Source organism: Propithecus coquereli, unplaced genomic scaffold (assembly GCF_000956105.1).
Source record: "Propithecus coquereli isolate 6110/MARCELLA unplaced genomic scaffold, Pcoq_1.0 Scaffold32, whole genome shotgun sequence".
NCBI lineage: Eukaryota > Metazoa > Chordata > Mammalia > Primates > Indriidae > Propithecus > Propithecus coquereli.
In genome coordinates, this window is record NW_012148841.1 from 7,711,296 (window position 1) to 7,732,559 (window position 21,264).

Here is a 21,264-nt window from a genome sequence, read left to right on the forward strand (position 1 = left end):
ATAATGGAAATAGATGATAGTTGTATTTGTGCCAAGTAAAAATAAGTCTCGGAAGTAAACAATATTCTATTTTTATGGAATCATGTTCTTTAGAAATATATCTAATAAAACTATAAGTATATAAGCTTTATATATTATCTGTAATATACATTGTATAATCATGTCTGGAGTCCCTCAAGACCACCCCCAGGTTTGATGATTTGCTGGGAGAATTCACAAGACTCAGCATTTAGCTGTGCTCATGGCTATGATTTATTATGGTAAAAGCATACAAAGCAAAATCAGGAAAGGGAAAAGACAGGGGGTGAAGTCTGGAGGAAGCCAAGCTTCCAGGCATCTCTCCCAGTGCTGATGTACAGGACACAGTTAATTCCCCCAGCAGTGAGTTGTGACAACACGTGTGAAATGTCTACCAGGAAAGCCTGTTAGACACTCGGCACCCAGGGTTTCCTCTGCCTGGCACGTACCCAGATTCCAAACTTCCAAAGGAAAGTGGCTGTTCAGGGTAAACCATGTTGTTTGTACACACAGCTTAGGCATACTAAGCTATCTTTATCAGTTGTGGGAATGATGGGAACCCTCCTGAAATCCTACTTCTAGATGCCAGTCAAGGGCCAACCTCGTAAGAAGACGTTTGAAGGGATAGCAGTATTGAGTAATATTATTTTTATAATGAAATTATTGAAAATAAGAGAATGATAAGCCATTCAAGGGAATAGTTATCTCTGGGGGTAGCAAATGAACTTAAAGTGTTATTAGAAATGTTTTCTTAATTTGGGTTGTGGGTTCACTGATATTTGTGTGCTTTATAACTTAGATATATGTTATATATTTTTATATGTTAAGTATTACATAGTGCAAAACTTTGCTTCTTAAGGCAAAAGGAAAACTTGGCTGCCTAATTCCTGTTTTTCTGAGATGGGAAAGTCTCATCACTTGATCTCACTGGATACTAATCCCTTTCAAGATGACCATGGTCACTGGTCTCATTTTACTGTTGAGTGGCTGTAATGTAACAGCAATGGTCACCTTTCCCCTCCTGCAAAGGAGTGGAAATGGGCAGTTTCATCCAGGAGGAACCATGAAAAAGTTGAGAAACATGAAGTTGGCTAAATTTTCTTTGTGGATTTGATTATGACTTGGGGATTAAAGGAAATGATATCTGGCATAGGAAGAGCAAGAAGGGAAAAGAAAGGCAGGGAGAGGAAACAGTCCAAGATGGAACCCCAGAATAAATTCTTAGGTCTGTTGGGGATTTGGGACAAGCCCTTGGATCATGGTTTACAGGGAACGACACTCGGGTGGTTTCTAGCTTGGTAAGAACTGTAAGAAGTTAACAATAAGTTGATGAGCTCTTAAACACAGTTCAAAGCTCTACCCTAGAAAGGAGGCTTCCAAGTGAGAGCGTGCTTTACAGAAGCCCTTTCTGAGACTTTGTCAGTCGAGGCTAACCTTCTAGGCATTACACAAAACAGTCACTTTTGACTTTGTGAAGTTGACATTTCTATTCAAGTAATGTGATAATTTAACAAATTTATTAAGTGCTTACTATGTGCCAGGTACTGTACATATGTTAATTTTTTTAATCTTCAATCCCTATTGACAGATTATATCCTCATTCTACAGAAAGAGAAAAAGAGAAGTAAAGTTAGAGGTTAAGGAACATGCCCAAAACAAAGCCAATTACTGTCAGAATTAAGATTCAAACCTGTATCTTACAAAGATTCCAAATTTAGCAGTCTTGTCTCCTAATCTACTTCTACAATAACAGATACCCCTAATTGAATACAACTTTGTGCCAGCCTCTGCCCTGTTTTACATTTATTATTCTTTCAGCAACCCCTCATAGCATGTATTCTCTTTATTTTACAGATAAGTAAACTGAGGCTAGATGGTTTATTTAACTTGCCCAAACATAGTGTGACCCCATCTCTACAAAAAAAATTGAAAAATTATACTGGAAGTCTGAAGTCGGAGGATCACCTGAGCCCAGGATTTGAGGTTGCACTGAGCTGTGACGATGCTACTGCACTCTAGCCTGGGCAACAGAGCAAGACCCTGTCTATGAATGAATGAATGAAAAATTTATTTTAACTTGCCCAAGGTCATATTGCTAATAAGTGGCAAAGCTGGAATTTGAACCCAATTAAAATTTTACATTATGTTCTCCAGAATTAATTTAAAAATGAGTTAAGAATGGCCATGCCTCTTCTTTTTCAGAAGTCTGTATAAAATGGAGATAATATTGGAAAAAGGATTAAATGAGTTAATTCGTGTGACATAGTTAATAGGCACTACATTGTTGTGGAGTTTGCCTTCAAGAGTAATTAGACAGTGAAGTGGAAAAGAACATTCTAAGCTTAAGGAATGGCATGTACAAAAAAAGTAGGGGTGTGAAACAAGGCACATTTGAGAAACTATAGGTGCTTTAGTGAAGAGAATGAAAACTTACCTGAGGTGGTATAGCAAAACATTAAGCTGTTGGTAAAGATGTCCTATGTCATACTTTAATGCTGTAGTCATGTCAAAAACCTGAATTTTGTGATTTCAAGCTGATTTAAGTTGTATCCATAATGGAAATAGATGATAGTTGTATTTGTGCCACTAGATGGTGGGGTTTTCACATTTTAGTAATTAGTTTACCTTGTATCTTTTGGTATTTTTAAATTGTAACTATTTTCTTTCAGAAGAGATTAATAATTTTGCGTCAGATTTATTTGTAGTGAAGTTTGCTATTTTTCTAAATTATGTATGAGGGGGCTTATAGTATTTTTATGGAAGTTTGCAAACCCAGAAAGCAAAAATTGTTTCTCTGATATACTGATTGCTAAGCATTCATGAGATAATTTTGCAGTGATAGTTTAAGTACATTATTTCATGTAATACCTTTAAGGAAAAAAATGTATATTTGGTAATTGCTAAAAGTCATTTTTACTATGTGTAGTAAATGGCATGGACCTAGCTCATTTAGCTTTTCATCTGTCTTAAGAATTTTTTTTTTTTTTTTTTTGAGACAGAGTCTCACTGTGTTGCCCTGGCTACAGTGAGTGCCTTGGCATCAGCCTAGCTCACAGCAACCTCACACTCCTGGGCTCAAGCGATCCTACTGCCTCAGGCTCCCGAGTAGCTGGGACTACAGGCATGCGCCACCATGCCCGGCTAATTTTTTCTATATAGTTTTAGTTGTCCGATTAATTTCTTTCTATTTTTAGTAGAGATGGGGTCTCGCTCTTGCTCAGGCTGGTCTCGAACTCCTGAGCTCAAACAATCCACCCGCCTCGGCCTCCCAGAGAGCTAGGATTACAGGCGTGAGCCACCGCTCCCGGCCTTTAAGAATATTTCTTAATCTCATGTGCTTCACCTTTGGGCAGATACTGTTCCTACAGCCAGTATCAACTTATTTTGTATAGTACCAGAATTTCTGTTTCAGGGAGTGAAATAGGGGTTGGATTCTGAATAAAAGATTTTTTGCCAAGAAGATACAAATTACTATAGGCAGAGAGTTAACAGTTGGAACAAAAGAAAATTCTTTTGACTGGTGTATGTTTAGGCTGTGATCTATATTAGCTCTAATTTTCAGCTAATATTTTCAATTAATAGGATTATTATCTGTTCACCTTGAGTTGAGTCAGTAGCAATGTGTGAGGTACCGTGGTACTGTTGAGGAAACCTGGGGCTTTGAAGGTAGACAGATCATCTGAGTTCGGATTCTAGCAGTGTGGCTTTGGGTGAATAATATACTTTTCTTAGCTTTTTTCTTCATATAAAAGAGGGCATAATGATACCCTTCCAGCAGGTTTGTTGAGGAGATGAGAGAATAATATGGATAGTTTATTTCCATGCCTATGTAAACTGGATATGCAGAACAAAATGTAGCCTTTCCTGATAAAGGTTCGTTTTTACTATGAACTTACTAGGCAATGTTATAGTACATAGTTGGCCTTTTGGGAAACTGATACATGTGTGTGACTTTTTACATAAGGAAAAGATCCAGATTATGGGGCATATTAAGTTTCTTTAGCTGCATTTAATAGCTTTTGACTGCCTTTATCCAACCTTTTGTGTTCTGTAGTATTTAGTTGTTAGGCCTGGTATACTGCCTCCACTTCACTTTAATTTTCTAGCTCTAGGCTAGAAATCACATTAGCAGATTTGTCAAGAAGTGAACTTGAAGTAAGAATAAGTAGGTTGTGTGGGATTTGGAGGAGTTACTTGCTATGAAGAAGGCATGTTGATTATAATATTCCTTTGGGGAGGGTTGAAGTCTTTTTTTTTTTACTTTTATCTGCAGAGGTTTTTTTTTTTTTTAAAGTAATAATTTTAGTCAATGCATATATAGAATTCATTTTATTAGTATAAAGAACTGTCAGTGGCAAAAGTTGTTAAAGTAGTGTTGGTAAATTATATAGGGGAAAATGCATTGAAAGTTCCAATCAAATGTTAAGGGTTTTTTTAAAACCCTGTTTATAGAAATTGGATAAATTGAATTAAAACTTTATTTTTTTTAATTTCATAGCTATGACTTCACACCTATGGATTCTTCTGCAGTTTATGTGTTAAGTAGTATGGCTCGTCAACGTCGTGCATCTTTGTCTTGTGGAGGACCTGGTGGTCAAGATTTTGCAAGATCTGGATTCAGTAAAAACTGTGGCTCACCTGGATCATCACAGCTCTCTTCGAATTCTTTATATGCTAAAGCTGTCAAAAACCACAGCTCAGGGACTGTGAGTGCAACTTCTCCTAATAAGTGCAAAAGACCAATGAATGCCTTCATGCTTTTTGCCAAAAAATACAGAGTTGAATATACTCAGATGTATCCAGGGAAAGATAACAGGTAAAAATAGTGACAAATCTTACCCATAATAACTAAACACTTCAATGCTATTCACAGCAACTGGGATAGTTATTAAGTACATTTATTCTTCCAAAGCTTTAATTGAATTCTATTTTCTTAAGTTGACATTAAAGTAAAAAGTTTAAGTGGAATTTTTAGGGCATGTATAATTATTTTATAATACCTAGACAGATAACTGAGCCTACTATGGAATTTGTAGTAAGTTGCCGACTTGTCAAAAGTTGTCTTCAGTAGAACCCAGGAATAAAAATGAACTCAAGTCCTTCCTAGTGGAAGTATTTACATTTTAAAAACAGAAGCTTATCCCAAATGCATTTGAGAATTGATACATACGTGTATTTCCATTGAAAATATTACAAGTAACACTTTAATGAATAACTTTGTCCTAGTTTCTGGTTGTTTCTTTAGATTCCTACTCAGTGAAGAATTCTAAGGGCTTTCTCAACACCACTGAAATTTTTAACTCTTGGGTCTGTCATCTGTGTGACTTCGGGCAATTAACCCAAGTTCTAATCTTTCATTTCTTCATCAGTAACAAGAATGGGTTTAACTTTTTAAAATTCATTTTGGAAGTCCACTTCTCTGGTGACTAGTGGTGTGTGATTATTCTCACAGAAAATATACTTTTAGGATTTAAAGGCATTTTAAGAATAATTTACACCTTTTCTCCTTGCTCAGTTTTTTTTTCCTGAGAAAATGGCCACCTTAGGAATTTAGTGAGAGGTGCTATGCTGCATTTTTTTGTACATATCTGGTACCTTAATTATTAGATATGTCCTCTGACATCTAGAAATACAGGATTCATGTCCCTGTATGACATTAATAATAAGTCTCTTCCCCAGCCATTGACAATGTCAGTCAGGATGCATTCTGGACTTATTTATAATTCTTTGTAATTGTAATTGGATTGTCCTGATTATAAGAGTGTAAATCTCATTTTATTAATAGCTTTAGGTGTTTTCTGTTCTTTTTTTAAGGATCTCTGTATCAGGTTATACCCCTTTTTGCTCATAAATCTAATTTTTTCTTCGCATTTTAGCATTGCTCCCATGTGATATATTGGTAATCACCTAACATCTAGAGATAGATCAGTCAGAGAGACATAGTTCATATAATCGTCAATCTGCATGTAGCACTCAGTGCAAAAATAATCTTCTTTAGATGATGTATGTACTTTATTGTTATGGAAAGGAATACAGATAATAGTCTGTATCATTTTGCACATTTTATTACCTGTCATCTTTTAAAGGAGCAATAAATGTGTTTCTCAAGTGTCACATAACCACCCCCTTCAAAAACATTTCACATTTTTTTCTTACTTTAAAAGACTGAGATGGGGGTGTAGTATGTGTGTGAATATTTCTTACTGATTTGTTTAACTAGTAAGTGTGCCAACCACTGTATGGTACCTTTAACCCAAAGACTATAAAAATTGGTTTTTACTAAAGGAAGATGCAGCACAATGTTTAATTGCATCAACTTATTAGATAAAAAGACAAGTAAACTTACACAAACTTAATTTCTTTTTAAGTAGTAGAGCTTCTGTGTTTATTGTAAATCACATATGCCTATCTTTAGTTTCCTTATCAGTCAGTAGAAAATCACTTGTATATACTTTGTATAGTCATTCCAGGACCTTCTGTCTTGCATGAGTGTCACAGAATGAATGGTTAATAGCTCTTCATAGAAGGAATGTGGTTTATGTCTGCATGCCCTGGGTGAGACTATTTTAGTAGGTTTGGTAGCAGAGTGACAAGTATAAATAGGAAAATAGTTTCAAATTTCTATCATGCTGAATCCTATCAGTTTGACTTCTCCGTACTGTTTGGAGTTTATCCAATTTTCTCAAGTAATAAGTATGAACATTGCCTAAGGTTTAATTGGTTTCATCTTTACAGATAAGCATATGTAGTTAATTCTACATTTTCAGTATGGTTGCAGGAATGAAAAAAAGACCTTTATCATAACATTTTGATAGGTTATGGGCATAAATAGAACATAAGAATAACTTTTAATATGTAAGAATAACTTTTAATACGAGTTGAATACTTTACGCTGATACTGAACAGTCTTACCTTTATACCTTAAACATCTTTTAAAAACTGATGTACAAGGATAGATCTAATAATTTAATAATTTAAACCTTTTCTTTGAAATCTTAAAATTTTTTCTTTAAATAGAAGCTTTGTACAATATCCAGTTTCTAGTCATTTTAGATTCCTTTGACAATTGGGAATATTGACACTGTCCCAGGGGGCTTTAACTGCTGAGATTATGATAAATGGACCATAGGACTTGGGATTTTACTGGAAATAACTATTATAGCCTTGACCTTTTGCTTTCTCTATGTTGGACAAAATTTTTGCCTTTTTTTTTTTTAACTTCACATTTTTTTTCCTGATGTAGCAGCACTTGAGCTTTATGAAAAATTAATGCCTTTAGCATTTTGTAAATATGTATTTTACAGAGCCATAAGTGTGATCCTGGGTGACAGGTGGAAGAAAATGAAGAATGAAGAGAGAAGGATGTACACATTAGAAGCAAAGGCTTTGGCTGAAGAACAGAAACGTTTAAATCCTGACTGTTGGAAAAGGAAAAGAACCAATTCAGTACGTTTCAATAAGTAGTTGTTTAAAATTATTTTGACTTACCCCATAGGTATACTGGCATGTTGGAGCAATTGTTACAACCTTTAAAAGGTTGTAGTGACACTCTTTTATAGCATTTTCATACTTCAGAGGCCAATAATGTTTTCCCATCATCATATAAGGAAGACTGCTTTTCTTTTCATCATATGCCATATCCTGTTTGCATGGAAGTAGAAATCTCAGGCAAACTTTAAAAAGAATGTTTTAAATGTTAAGGTAAAACAATAATTTTGGAATATATTATTTCTAATTGGGTTGGAAGATGGGCATTATTAACCCATTAATATCACAGTAGAAAATTTCTCTGATTTTTGGTGGTGTGTCTTAACAGCCTTTTTTTCTTTAATTGGTGAGAGACTAATGAGGATGGAGGTGTTGGGGGTATACTAACCTTCATAGGGACTTCTGCCATTGGCACAGAATTTCTGGATTAAAAACCTCAAGAAGGAGAAGAAATAGAAAGGCCCGGGAAGGGTGGTAAATAAATTCATACTAAAATCTATCTTGGATAGACTTGGTGCTTAGAATTTTTCCATTATTAGACTAGCATCTTTTAAGAAAATTTCACTTGGTAGACTAGAAGTGAAGACAGTAGTAGTTGTAGGAAGAGGGCTGGGCAAGGATGTTTCAGTATGTTACCTATTTTTCAGTAATGTGCAGGTCACATCTGTTAAAATTTTCAAGAATTTCTTTTAAAGAAGTAGGTGAGAAGATGGCTGGACTGGATTTTGGAAGTTCTTTGTTAATTTAGAATTTCACGTAGTGGGACTTTGCCTGTATCACCTTTCTTTTCTGTTCATCCTGTCTTATTTTTCATAAATTTTCTGGATGCTTGAACCATCAGATACTAGCAAATTTTGAAATAACCTTTGAGAGAACAGTATTTTTAATAGTGAACTTACAAACGTTATCTTACGCATCTTAGCGTTCACATATGGAATTACCCACGTATTGATTTGTAAACATTCACTGCATTTAATTTTATTTCCACAGGGCTCACAGCAACATTAAACCAGGATGCTTGTGTTCTTAAGTCTATATTTGCATAAACATTGACTCTTGATGGAAAGACTTAAGAAGATCAAGGTCTCACCATTTGTCCTGAATTTGTGTGACCGTAAGATACTGATAGCATTGAGTCTTGAAATGATTTAATAATATGAGTGAGGATTTGCTTTCTCCATTAGAGCATTAAGTAAGCTAAAACTATCAACATTGTAAACCAAATTGCCTTATTTTTCTTCCAAACTTCATATATGTCTATCAGGTAATATAGGCTTGAAAATTGATACCCTGTGGTGCTAAAGTACAGTAGAGAGAGAGGACAAGTGTATACATGTTTTATTTTAAATTGTACGAAAGGGGAATTTATGTAACTGCTGTTTATACATTTGGCTCCTTACTGCTTATTAATCTGTATTGTACACATGATGGAATGAAGCAGAAGCTGGGAGTCGGCCTTTCCTCGAGCAGCCACCACATGCATCTGTGCCAAATGCAGGCACTCCTAGTGTGGCAGTGCCAAGGGGCTACCAGAACACGTGGCAGGTGGCTGGTGTCAGTGTCCCAGTGTAAGAGCCACCTGCTGCAGTTCCCATGGCATGCTGAGTTTATGCACCAGGTGGCAGCAGCCATCCATTATTTCCAATGGAGACCTAGCCCAGGCCAAGATAAAGTTAGTTAATAGCATTGGGATATAGTCACTGTAATGGTGCTATTAACAGTCAACACCATTGTATTTTTTAACTTTGTGTTCTATATCTCCTCAGCCACATATCTTAAATATATTTGTCATCATATCTTTATGGTGGGGGCAGACTTTGCACTTATTGCAGTGCAACACTTGCACTTTACTTTTCATCCAACTGTCTAAAATTAGAGCAAATACATTGGCAATACAGCTACTTTTGCTCTGAGCTACAATCATGGCTTTTCATGTTACTTACCAAGTGGTGTTTCTGGTTAGGAATCACAGCTGTAAAATTGATTTCAGTTCATTACACTTCTTCATGATGTTGCCCCTAAATTTTGCACACTATATTCTTGTATATTATTTCAAATAAAATGAAAAAAAAAGTTGTTTACCTCTGACTTACTTGACTGATTTTTATGTTTGAGTTGTCAGAATAACAGGTTCAGCAGATACAAAGCATAAGGCAAACTTAAACATTTAGACTTTTGTATTTACAATTAGGAGGCTGCTGTTGGGATTTAAAAACAAAAATGTTAATAGTGGGGCAAAGGCAATAAAACAAATAAGGACTTAGATTATCTATCTATAGAGAATCTTTGTAGAATAAAAAATATTTTTCACTTGGCAACTTTGTTACAAGGTTAACCACCCCCAAAGTCTGCTCTTAATAAAATGACAAAGTGTAAAGAAAGCCTTGCTTTATTTAAAGATTCAGTATGACATATTTAAACAAGAACATTTAACCTTACATCTTAGTTTTAGATATGCTAGTGGGTCCCAAACTTTGTTGCATATTGGAATCATTGTGGGGATTTTTAAAAAAAAGTACTGATGCCTGGCTCCCTCCCCCAGATATGTTAATTAGTGTGGAATGCAAGTCGGGCATCAGGATTTTTTTTAAAACTCCCCTGGTATTGTGAATGTGCACCCATATTTGGGAACCACTGAGCTGCACACTTACTAGGGAAGAGGGCAGCTGGGGGGAAACAGGCTACTTATTCATATCCCTTTAGAAGCAGTGGATGAACCCATAGCGGAACTCAGGTGATAAGAAAGAAATTTTAGCCTTGTACAAAAGTCTGAAAGGAAAAGTTAGAATCTTTCTGGAATAATCAGGTCCATGAATTTTAAAGGCTGTGATGAAGAATCTGTTTTGATATTTTATGCTACTTAAAGTGGAAGTGCTAAAGAAGCAAATAGAGATCAGCAGGAAATATAGAAAAATCCATTACATTCTTAAAATAGTGGATAGTTGCTGCCTAAATTTTAGAGTATGTTACTTAACTGACAACTGGGAATGGGTTAGCATGAAGTGGAGACTGGATTTCATATTGTTACTGAAGAGCAGACATAGCTTTTTGAAGCAGCTGAACCATTATGGGATAAACTGGTGCAAATTCTTTTCCTTGTCTACTTCTCACTGTCTGGACATAAGCTTCCAGGGCTCCCCTGAAAACCAAAATGAAAACAATGTCAAAATATTACATAAATTACATACAACAGCTTAGGAGGTATCAATATAATAGGAATAAGCTCATTTCTGAAACTGCTTAGTTCTACAAACCAAGTAACCAACAGCGTTCAAACAGTTATTGGTTGTTTTACTATGGTTAGTGTGCAAAACCATTTTTTGGTCTGTACTTAGTGATCTAAGTCGTCGTATACTTGGACTAGTGTATATACATGGACTGACGAGTCATATAACTCACAGGCTCTCTGGCCTTTAAGTATGTGCTTGGTTTCCCTCCTTTTACTTCCCTATTAAAGAGACCTCTGAAAAGCTGCAAGCAGCTTGTGCCTGTACCCAGAGCTTACCAGGGCAGCCTGCACCTTGGAAAGGCGTGCTCAGGAGTGCTGGGGTGGTGGGGCCCTTTGGCATGCACAGGAAGGAACACTAGCAGGTGCATTATATTCCTGTTAGATGAACTGTGAACAACCCACAACTAGAATAACGCTCTTGGGCTCTGATTTTTGGCAAATAGGTGATGAGGAAGCAGTCTGAATTTAATTGAGGGTATGTGGTACCATTCAGTTATTTATTGTTATGATCTCATGATCAAGGGTCAGCAAGCTGCCTGCAGGCCACACCCAGCCCGACGCTTGTTCACTTATCGTCTATGGCTGTCTTCACACTGTAACGGCAGAGCTGAATAGTTACAGCAGAGACCGTATGGCCTGCAAAGTCTAAGCTGCTCTGACCCTTTAAGGAAAAAGTTTGCCAGTCTCTGGACCAGATCATCTGTTTAAGTGGAGCTAAAAAGAATGGTTACGAGATTGTTAATTTTTCATTACTGGTGTATCTAAGTCCCAGGTATACAAATTGATTTTTGTCATATTTTTTCCTTCAAAATTTCATACTTTGAGATTAGAGCATTTCTATAAAGATGTAAGTTAATACCATTGCTCTAGCTCACATAGTCTCAATCTCATTTTTTTTTTTAAAGATAGGGGTCTTACTCTGTCACCCAGGCTAGAGTGCAGTGGTATAGTCATAGCTCACTGCAGCCTTGAACTCCTGGGCTCAAGCAATCCTCCTGCCTCAACTTCCCAAGTACCCAGTCCCATTGAATACATAATTCTTAAGTGGTTTTCAAACACTAAACCCTCAAACCCCTCTATCAATTATCGACACACATTTCCTCATCCAGTCCCTCTTCCCTTCACTTCAGTTTGACCCCTTGCTATCTTGTATCCTAATGACTGCTGTAGCCTCCTTGGTGGTGGTCCTCCAGGTGCTGTCGCTCCCCTGGGCTCTGGTCAATCTTCCATACTGCAGCAAGAGGGCTCTTCCTGGCTGTGATACCACTTGCCATGCCCTATTCCCTATAGGACAGTGCCTGACGACAAACTGAATACCAGCTTCAGCATCGACCTCCACCCCCCCGCAGCCCTTTCTGCACTACTGCTGGGTTTTAAACAGCTTGATGTGGCCTAAAAAGAGCCTCAAATCATTAGTTCCCATGTTTGTGTTCCAATTAATATGCAAAGCAGCTTTACCCAACTTGTGACTATTAGCCCAACCCCACTGCCAACCTAGGGAAAGATCAAGGGTGTTTGTTTGTTTAGTACTTTGAAATAAAGATGTCTCTACCTAGCAAGGTAGGGGCTGGCAAAGGGCCTGTTTAGCTTTGGCCACAGTGAATGTCTCAGTTAATGTGATAATGTTCCCACGAGACCTGTTCTCCTAGGCCTGCACATTATCTCCCTTACCCTTGGGATGCCATTCCTTGCCAGCTTCCTTGCACAGCTCTTTATCTCTTTGGACTCAGCTTCAAATGCTCCCTTTTTTACAAATGCCTTTCCTAACTCCAGTTAGCACAGAAGAATGGAAACCACCTTGGAGTAACACAAATTTGTGGAAAGGTCTGACTTCTGTATCAACAGCCTTGACTTACTAATAGCGGGGTCTAGGCATTTTGGAATCCCTGAAGGCAGGCTCCACACTCTGCTCGGAGCACGAGCACTTGAAATTAGTTACGCAGAGGGACGGGCAGGCCCCGATTTAAGCAGCAGAGTTTTTTGGGCCTGTAATCCCAGCACTCTGGGAGGCCAAGGCCGGAGGATCGCTTGAGGCCAGGAGTTTGAGGCCAGCCTGAGCAAGAGTGAAACCCTGTCTCTACTAAAGATAGAAAAATTAGCCAAGTGTCATGGCATGTGCGTGTAGTCCCAGCTACTCAGGAGGCTGAGGGAAGAGGATGGCTTGAGCCCGGGAGTTTGAAGTTGCTGTGAGCTAGGCTGACGCCACGGCACTCTAGCCCAGTGCAGGGAGCTGTGATGATGCCACTGCATTCCAACCTTGGCGACAGAGCCAACGCTCTGTCTCAAAAAAAAAAAAAAAACCAAAAAAACAAAACATAGCTTTTTAAATAAGATGTAAGTTAATACCATTACTCAGTTGACATACTCAGTCCCAAATCCCATTTAATACATAATTCTTAACTGGCATGCAAGATGGAATTTAATACTGTTAGAGAACAATTATGAGATACCTTACTTCAAGTCAGAGCTGACCCTTGATGCAGCTATTTCTCTATGAAAAAACTTGCTTCTTTTAGTAATACTTGTCCAGTTGCTATGCCATCCCAGAAAACTGCCCATGCCCCAGATGTAGTCCCCACAGATTCATATGCGGTGGAGAAATCCCCATAGGCCCAACTGTCTTCGAGACAATGGTATACATATCAGTCTGAGAAACAAGGGCCACAGGTTCCCCACCCTTCCATTCCATTTAATAAATGGACAAAATCCAACGTAGCATTTTCACTGGCATTTAAAAGGATAAGAAATCACATAAAATATACAATATGTAGAAGAAAGCTCAGAAATGAGTTTCGTTAGTTTTTTTTGGTATTCATCAAAAACATCAGAAGTTTGGGGTAAAAAACAGATTAAGCTGCCCTCCCACATAAAATCAGAGCAAGATTTTCAAGCACTTATTAAATTATTTCATTTGCTTCAGCAAAACATTAGCTTTCTTGGAAGTCAGGCCAAGCATTATGTAATAGTCTTAACTCTGGTTTGTAACCAAAATAAGTAGATTATTGAAGTTATCCTTATTGGGGAAAAACAAAACAAAGCACACAATTAGTAGAAGAATGGCTTGTGGTAACATGGCAACACTGCTCAATGTGATAGAAACTATAGTCAAGGGGAGGTTTTCATAGAAAACAAAGTTGGTTTTTATCAGGCATTAAGTACTCAGTGTGATTAGTACTGAACTATAATACAGAATGACTTACAGATACGCCACATGCCCCAACAGGCAGTTAACCCCGGGCTTTTCCCTGGCTCCATCCTCCCTCTTGGTCCCATCTCAAGCACTCAGTTCCCAGAACTGGAAAGTGTGTAGTGACTGGCTGCCAGGGGCAGAAACACTACTGTCCATCAACGGGGATCTTGGAGCTTTGCAGAAGTGTGGAGGAGCTGAGAGGACAGGTCCCAGCCTGCAGGCCCTGGACCAGGGCCGGAGGGCACGGGATCCGAGGATGCATGGGCACAAGCGTTCTCCCATAACCAAAGTATCACTATGCTCATAAAGTCTGTGAACATTTTTGACATCATAAAAGTGTACTCCTACTCAAAGAGGCCATAACAAAAAGAGCTGCTGCTTCTCCACCACAGAATAGATGGATTTGAGGCCAACCGCTACCACTTCGCAGAGCTTGAGAAACCTTTGAATCAAAAACTCATTAGATACACAACTATTACGTACCCACATTAATGAAAAAAATTTTAAAAAGACCTTTGAGCACCAAACCTCAAAACAAAACACTCGTCGTTCATTTTCACTGAAAACACACTCACCATTTACTGCCCCACAGGTGTTAGCCAGGCGGCCCCTCTGCACCTGGGGGCACACGCCTGTCTGCAGCACCTGCCTGGTGGGGGCTGAGTAGGGGTACCGCCCTCACTGACACCACCTGGCCCCATGAGTCAGTGATTACTCTGATTTTTCAAATTAACTTCACTAGTATTCATTCAAGCTCTAGAAAAGCATCTGGTGTCAAAGGAAACTGGAAGGCAGGAGAGAGTTCATTATTTGCCATGTATTTAGCAGCAGTAGTGACACTCTCCTCAGTCTGCCCTACTTTATGACAACCTAACATATTATGCTGGGAGGAACAGAATTAGTATACAACAAGGTTTGCCCCAGAAGTCAAAACAAATTTACTGACATTTAAAGAGGAGTACTCACCCTCGGTTTATCTACAGGGGAAAGAAATTCACCCAGTGATGCTTCAGTATGCAGGAACAAAATTAGTTTTGCAATAATACACAAGAACGAACGAACATTCTCTAGGACAAAGGTCCCTCCTTGCCAAGAGCCTGGGGTGCAGCAGAAGTGCAGTTTTTTTTGTATCCCCCAAGGAGGGCTCAATTTTCTGCTCAGGGCATGAAGGTTCTGGAATTGGCCATGTGTGGAGGAGGGATGGGTAGGCCTTATTTAAAAAGCACGACAGTATTTCTGAGCATGATTTTCAGTTGCTAAATATAGGCTTAGCAACAGCACTGCTGATGAAATCACTCAGGAGACATTTTTAAAGAGAAGCAAAAGAAAACAGATTTGTGATGTACCCACAGCAGGACAACTGTTGGGGATGAACTCATTCCAACTTGTTAAGAAGACAAAAATGAACCCTGTTCAATTAACTGAATCCTCTTCTATTACCAAGTGTGTTGCAGCTGAGTGAATCTTTGGGACTCAGGAAAAAATTCATACAGACATTGCAAATCCCTGAGTTAGCCTCGGGCCCAGACTCCCTCATCCCAACCCACATTGGCTGGTGGGAGGCTCACGGCAACCTTCCCCACTTCTGGATCAGAAACTCAGAGGTGACTAACAGATATGCAAGGAAGAAGAGCACGGGCCTAAGCTAATCTCTATCTATTAAGACACAGCTGCCCAAGGGCCAGGGGCTCACGTGGGGTCTGGGTACCAAATTTAAGGGCTCAGTGCCACTTCTGGAAACAGACGGGCTGATGCTTCCTAATGGTCTCTTGTAGCTTCCTCAGCAGAGCCTCCCACCGGACAACTGGAATGTATCTCACTATGCCAGTGGGTCGCACCTTTTGCTGCTCTGTGGACCTGCCTGAGGAGCTATAAAAATCCTGACGCCAGGTCGCAACTGCAGAGATTCCGAGGTAGGCAGGCAAGAGTGTGGCCTCGGTCCGAGGATTTTTCGAAGCCCTGTAAATGATTCTCATGTGCACACGTGGCTCAGACCCGCCTCACCACTTACCCCTCTGGCTCTGGGGAACCCAACTTGTCCCCTGCACTGAGGCTCAGACACAGGCCTACTGGGTGCCATGGTCTCAGACCAACAGAATCCGAATCCCCTCGACAGCTGGGAATAGCTTCACGAACTGAGTGGTACAACCGACTAGGTGTGGAGAGTGAGGGCGACACAGGAGTGGGAATGATGATTTAAAGGTTTCTTCCACTTGGCTGGCTAGGTGATGGGGAGCTCCCAACCAACACAGGGAGTATAGGACAACGAGACGGCTTGAGAGGAAAGATGCCTTATTTTGACCATTTTGGGATTGAGATTTCTGTCGGGTACTGGCATGGCGACATATGACAGCAAGCGTACTGGCCTGAGGCCCCGTGCAATCGGGCAGTCACATAGCAGGGGCCATGGAGGGCAGAAGAGGCAGTAGGCACGAGTCTGGGTGAGCTCACCTACGACCAACGCACAGACAGGATGAGAAGAACAAAATACGTGAAATGATGGCATTTCACGTAAGGAGTGGACGGAAGAAGACAATTCAGCAAATGACAGAAAAAAGTGGCTAGAGAAGTTAGAACAGAAACAGAAGACCGTGGTGTTAATGGAAGCCCAGAGAGGGCAGAGCTGTGCCTCAGTTTACTTTGTGCCTTCAATTCCTAGCGTAGGGCTTCGCATGCCAATAAAATGTGAGCGTGGCGTCTGTAGCAACGTGTTGAGTCAGTTTATGAGTTTAAAGAAGGAAATGGTGTCAACTCTAGCTGAAGCTGCAGAGCCGTGAGGTAGGAACGGGAACGTTAGGTGGCTAGGGGTCTCTGGTGATTTCGGCGAGAGCAATTTCAGAGGAGAATGCTGATGGAAGAGAGGTGCTCACTAAGCCATCTGTGACGGTCCCAGCATCCCACCTGGCACGGCTGGGGTCCATGGGTGGTGTGCGCACACAGGTGTACGTACATAAAGGCACTCGTGGGCACTCCCGGAGGACTCATGGGATCTAAGTGGCTGCTGGGTTGTCCTTGTTTCCTACTAACAACTATGTCCCACTTGGGTGTTTTTAAAAGTTCACTCACATCTCTGTTCTACCAATTCAATAACTGCAACACATCAAAATGAAGCAGAAAATACGGAGCTAGGGCAAGTCTTTTCATAGCGGAGGTTGGTGTTCCAAGCTAGAAGTGCACGCTCCTTAGGCCTGCATGAGGCACGGGATCACACAGAAGAGGGCGTGGAAGGTTTAGAAGTGAAAGACACGGAGAGCAAAAGTTGTCATGCCCGATAGTTCCGACTGCTGGTGCTCGGCACGTCGTGTGTGCCCGTGCAGCGAGGTGGCCAGCCACAGGCAGGTGCAATCGCATGTCCACGTCCACCCAGGCACTGCTCCTTCACCCGCCCCTGCATCCCCTGTCCTCCCGGATGGGTGCCCCTGGAGCACAGGCTTTACCTGATGAGGAGGAGCCTGTCCTTTTCAGACGGATGGTCATCCAGCCACTGAGAGAAGCGTGCGTGGGACCACTCTGCCTTCTGCAGGGTCAAAACACAATTAGAGAGGGAGTGCGTGCCTGTTCTTCAGTCAATGGCAGCAAGTGCTGGTTCGAAAAGCACTCTCGGGGATCCCCAAGGTGAAACTGCCCCAACACCCACCCGAGCGACGTGTGCAGAAGGTAGCACCGGCCTCGGTCCACCTTCCTGACTACCAAGGAGGCTTCTGGATTTGCCAACTGATGGTGGCAAAGAAAATGGGGCCTCCATCAAAAAAGCTTTATGCACACAAATTACTTGTGTTATTATTATTTAAAACGGCTAATTCTGGATTCATCAGGTAATTTTCTGCACTACTTACAACGTAAATGCTGGGCAGCGGGAGCTTTCCTTTCCTAATCTCTATTCACTGTCCAAGACAGACATCCATGACTGAACAAAGCAGGAGAGGGAAGCCACTCAGGAGTGGGGCTCGGTATTCACAGAGTTAATAGGAAGACTCACGAGAGGATCTGGCTTGACTTCCTTACCTGGAGGGGGGATTTCATCTCAGCAGGTGCTCTGGTGAACAAAAACTGAATGATGATGCTGAATGGAATGATGTCCCCCAGTGTAGGACTATTGGCCACATTTTCACTTGTCTGGAAGAGCAGTGGTCTACAAGAAGCAGCAGAAATTATTTCATGCTGTTCAGCACTGAAAGAAGTGATTTGGCGGGAGAATGATTCTCCTTGAATAATGACTTTCTTCCTAGACTGGCCACCGAACGACATTTCCAATTCTTAAGCCCCCCTCCAGCCCGTTCAGCCTTGAGACACAATGAGCACACTCGTACGTGCACCCCAACACACGCCCACATTCTCACAGGCTCATCTGTCCTTCAGCTCCTTCCTGGACTCCTGGTTCACCGGTCTATGGGTCCGACTTGACTTCCAGTTCACTCGGCAAAATCACCCCAGAGCTCATCTAATTTATAGGCTAAAATCAAATAAAGCACAGAGTATAAAGCCTTCAAGTAGCTGGAACAAACAGAGTTTTATCCGAGGGAAGTGTGCAGAAGGTGGGACGGGCCTTGGTCCACCTTCCTGACTACCAAGGAGCCTTCTGCGTTTTAGCTTTCATTCACTGTCATTCACTGAAAGCCAACAGTCCTTTTACCTTTCATTTTAAACAGAATTCTTTTTTGGTCTATAATCTAATTGGATAAACTCAAACATTTTCTCCACAACTTTTCAAAAGGGCAATGATATCTTTGTATATATAAAATTATTACATTGCTGAATATTCCACTAAAAGTTTATGCTAGCTCCTTTATACTATATTACATGTGTGGGTTACACTGTCCACATTTTACAGGAAGAGGATGCAAGCACATCCACTCCACTACCAATCACACACCACCTATGCAAAAGGCTGGCAAGAATTATTTGAAACTATTATCGATCTCTCATTGGCTTTGAGCTCTGATGGGCAAGAGCTGATTAGAAGCTGAGCTGTAGACGTTGAATCTCAACAGGTAAGATGGCATCAGCATCTCTTGACAGATCAGGTAATGATTCTGAACCACATAAAACGGCACTGTATCCTGGTCTCTTTCTTCACTCCATCTTAATTACTCCAATTATGAATGAAGGCCTGTACAAAACAGAGATGCAAACTTCTTCCTTACCCTATTGATAAGGTTTTCTGCCAAGAGTCAGGAGTGCTCTCAACAAACAATTGGTTCTCATTAGATCCAGAATATTATTAGAAAAAATGGCTTTATATTAACTATTCAACAAGTAAAATCTATTTCTGACAGCGATTTTTCTAATTGCAACTGCTTTAACAAATAACATTATTTTGTAATTTATTTTCTTCAGTTACTGGGGAAACATTTCAGTCACTTATGTTGTCTATCAGCAGAAAGCCATAAAGCTCCAAACCAGTCATTCCATGGGAGGATGATTAAAGTCACCCTATGGCCACAATGAAGATGTGATACACTTTTCTTGAAAAATTTCAAGGCCCAAATCATTTCACAACGTTCCATGCTATAGAGTTTTAGGCAATCAGCACCTAGTCAGGTATGAAAACTTTCCTGACGAAATTTCAGTTTTGTTTGTAGGCACCCCTCTAAGTCCTCTTGTGTGGATGACATTATCTTTATCTTTAGGTAAAAACTCCTAGTTTTAACAATATCGTCATCATCATCATCAACAGCCACAACAGAAAGTCCAACTAGCAACTATTCAGACCAGAACGCCTTTGTGAAAACCTCAAAACTTGGGAATAAGACTGAGACACCTGCGTGGACCACAGAACCTTATAAAAACTGCATTAGAAGAGTAAGAGAAATGGTCTTACTTTGACCACAACATCCCTCCCCACCCCCAAGTTGGCACAGTGTCACACAGGGAGGATTTTCCTAAGCCCATGGTTTATACAGTGGGAAAAGAGAACCAAAAGTAGACATCCAGCTTGCTTCCCTAGCATTGAGATGCCCTGAAAGCAGCTCACTCATCTTGCCTCAAGGGGAATGGGGGTAGCAGCAGAGCTAGATCCCCTGGTGTCAAGTGGAAACAAAGCAAGAAGGTAGAGCTCCCAGATACCTGCTTGTGGATCTAACGGGTAGCTCTGTGTTCCTGCCAGTAGTGGAACCTGATCAGAGATATCATTGCTGTCAAAAATATAAAATTTGGGGGTGGAAGAGTAAAAGTGTAGTATCATCAGCTTGAAACACCCTGTATAACATGTCTTTTGGAAGCCTCATAGTAACCACAAAGCAATAATCTATAGTAGAGGCATAAAACATACAGAGGAAGAATTCAAAGCATACCACTACAGAAAACCATCAAATCATAAAGGAAGACAGCGAAAGAGTAATAAAGAAACAAAGTATCTATAAAACAATCAAAAAACAAACTACAAAATAGCAGTATTAAGTCCTTACCTATTAATAATTATTTTGAATATAAGTGGATTAAAGTTTCCAATAAAAGACACAAAGTGGCTGAATATATAAAAAACAAGACTCAACTATATGCTGCCTACAAGAGATTTACCATAGTCTTAAAGACACACATAGAATGAAAGTGCAAGGGATAGCAAAGATATTCCATGCAAGTAGAAACCAAGAGAGAGAAGGGGTAGATATATCAGACAAAATAAAATTTAAGTAAAAACTCTAAAAAGACACAGAGAAGGATATTATATAATGATAAAGGGGCCAATTCATCAAGAGGACATAACAATTATAAATATGTATGCACCCAACATTGAAGCACCTAAATGTATAGAGCAAATATTAAAGGATCTAAGGGGAGAGATAAATTGTGGTACACTAATAGTAGAGGACTTCAATACCACATACCACATTTTCAACAATGGACAGATCATCCAGACAGAAAATTAATAAGGAAATACTGGACTTGAACTACACTTTAGACCGAATGGAACTAACAGACAGAAATAGAAGGTTCCATCCAACAGGAAGAGGATGCATGTCTTTTCAAGCACACATGAAGCTTTCTTCAGGATACATCATACATTAGGCCAAAAACCAAGTCTGAACAAATTTAAGAGAACTGAAATCATATCAAGTATCTTTTCTGATCACAACAGAATAAAAGTAGACACCAATAATAGAAGAAATCTTGGGAAATTCACAACTGTGTGGAAATTATACAACGTGCTCTTGAACAACCAATGGGTCAAGGAAGAAATCAAAAACAAAATAAAAAAATATCTCAGGACAAACGAAAATGGAAATACAACATACCAAAATCTATGGAATGTAACAAAAGCAGTTGTAAGAGGGAAATTTTTAGAAATAAATGCTTATATCAAAAAAGAAACATCTCAAATAAAAAATCTAATGTTACA

The 21,264-nt window shown here is 39.8% G+C and overlaps 2 protein-coding genes across 2 annotated transcripts in view; one reads left to right on the plus strand and one right to left on the minus strand.

The window, feature by feature from the left end:
* Positions 1–9,587, plus strand: part of HBP1 (HMG-box transcription factor 1) — a 24,303-nt gene extending 14,716 nt beyond the window's left edge. Inside the window, exons 9-11 of the mRNA XM_012650350.1 lie at positions 4,517–4,834; positions 7,323–7,464; positions 8,497–9,587. Of these exons, the coding sequence (XP_012505804.1) occupies positions 4,517–4,834; positions 7,323–7,464; positions 8,497–8,514 (478 nt within the window). The 3' untranslated portion in view covers positions 8,515–9,587. The remainder of the gene's footprint in view (positions 1–4,516; positions 4,835–7,322; positions 7,465–8,496) is intronic.
* An 845-nt stretch (positions 9,588–10,432) lies between these two features.
* Positions 10,433–21,264, minus strand: part of COG5 (component of oligomeric golgi complex 5) — a 421,822-nt gene continuing 410,990 nt past the window's right edge. The window contains exons 19-21 of the mRNA XM_012650297.1: positions 17,931–18,057; positions 17,363–17,442; positions 10,433–10,645 (exon numbers count right to left, since the gene is read on the minus strand). Coding sequence (XP_012505751.1) covers positions 10,531–10,645; positions 17,363–17,442; positions 17,931–18,057 — 322 coding nt within the window. The 3' untranslated portion in view covers positions 10,433–10,530. The remainder of the gene's footprint in view (positions 10,646–17,362; positions 17,443–17,930; positions 18,058–21,264) is intronic.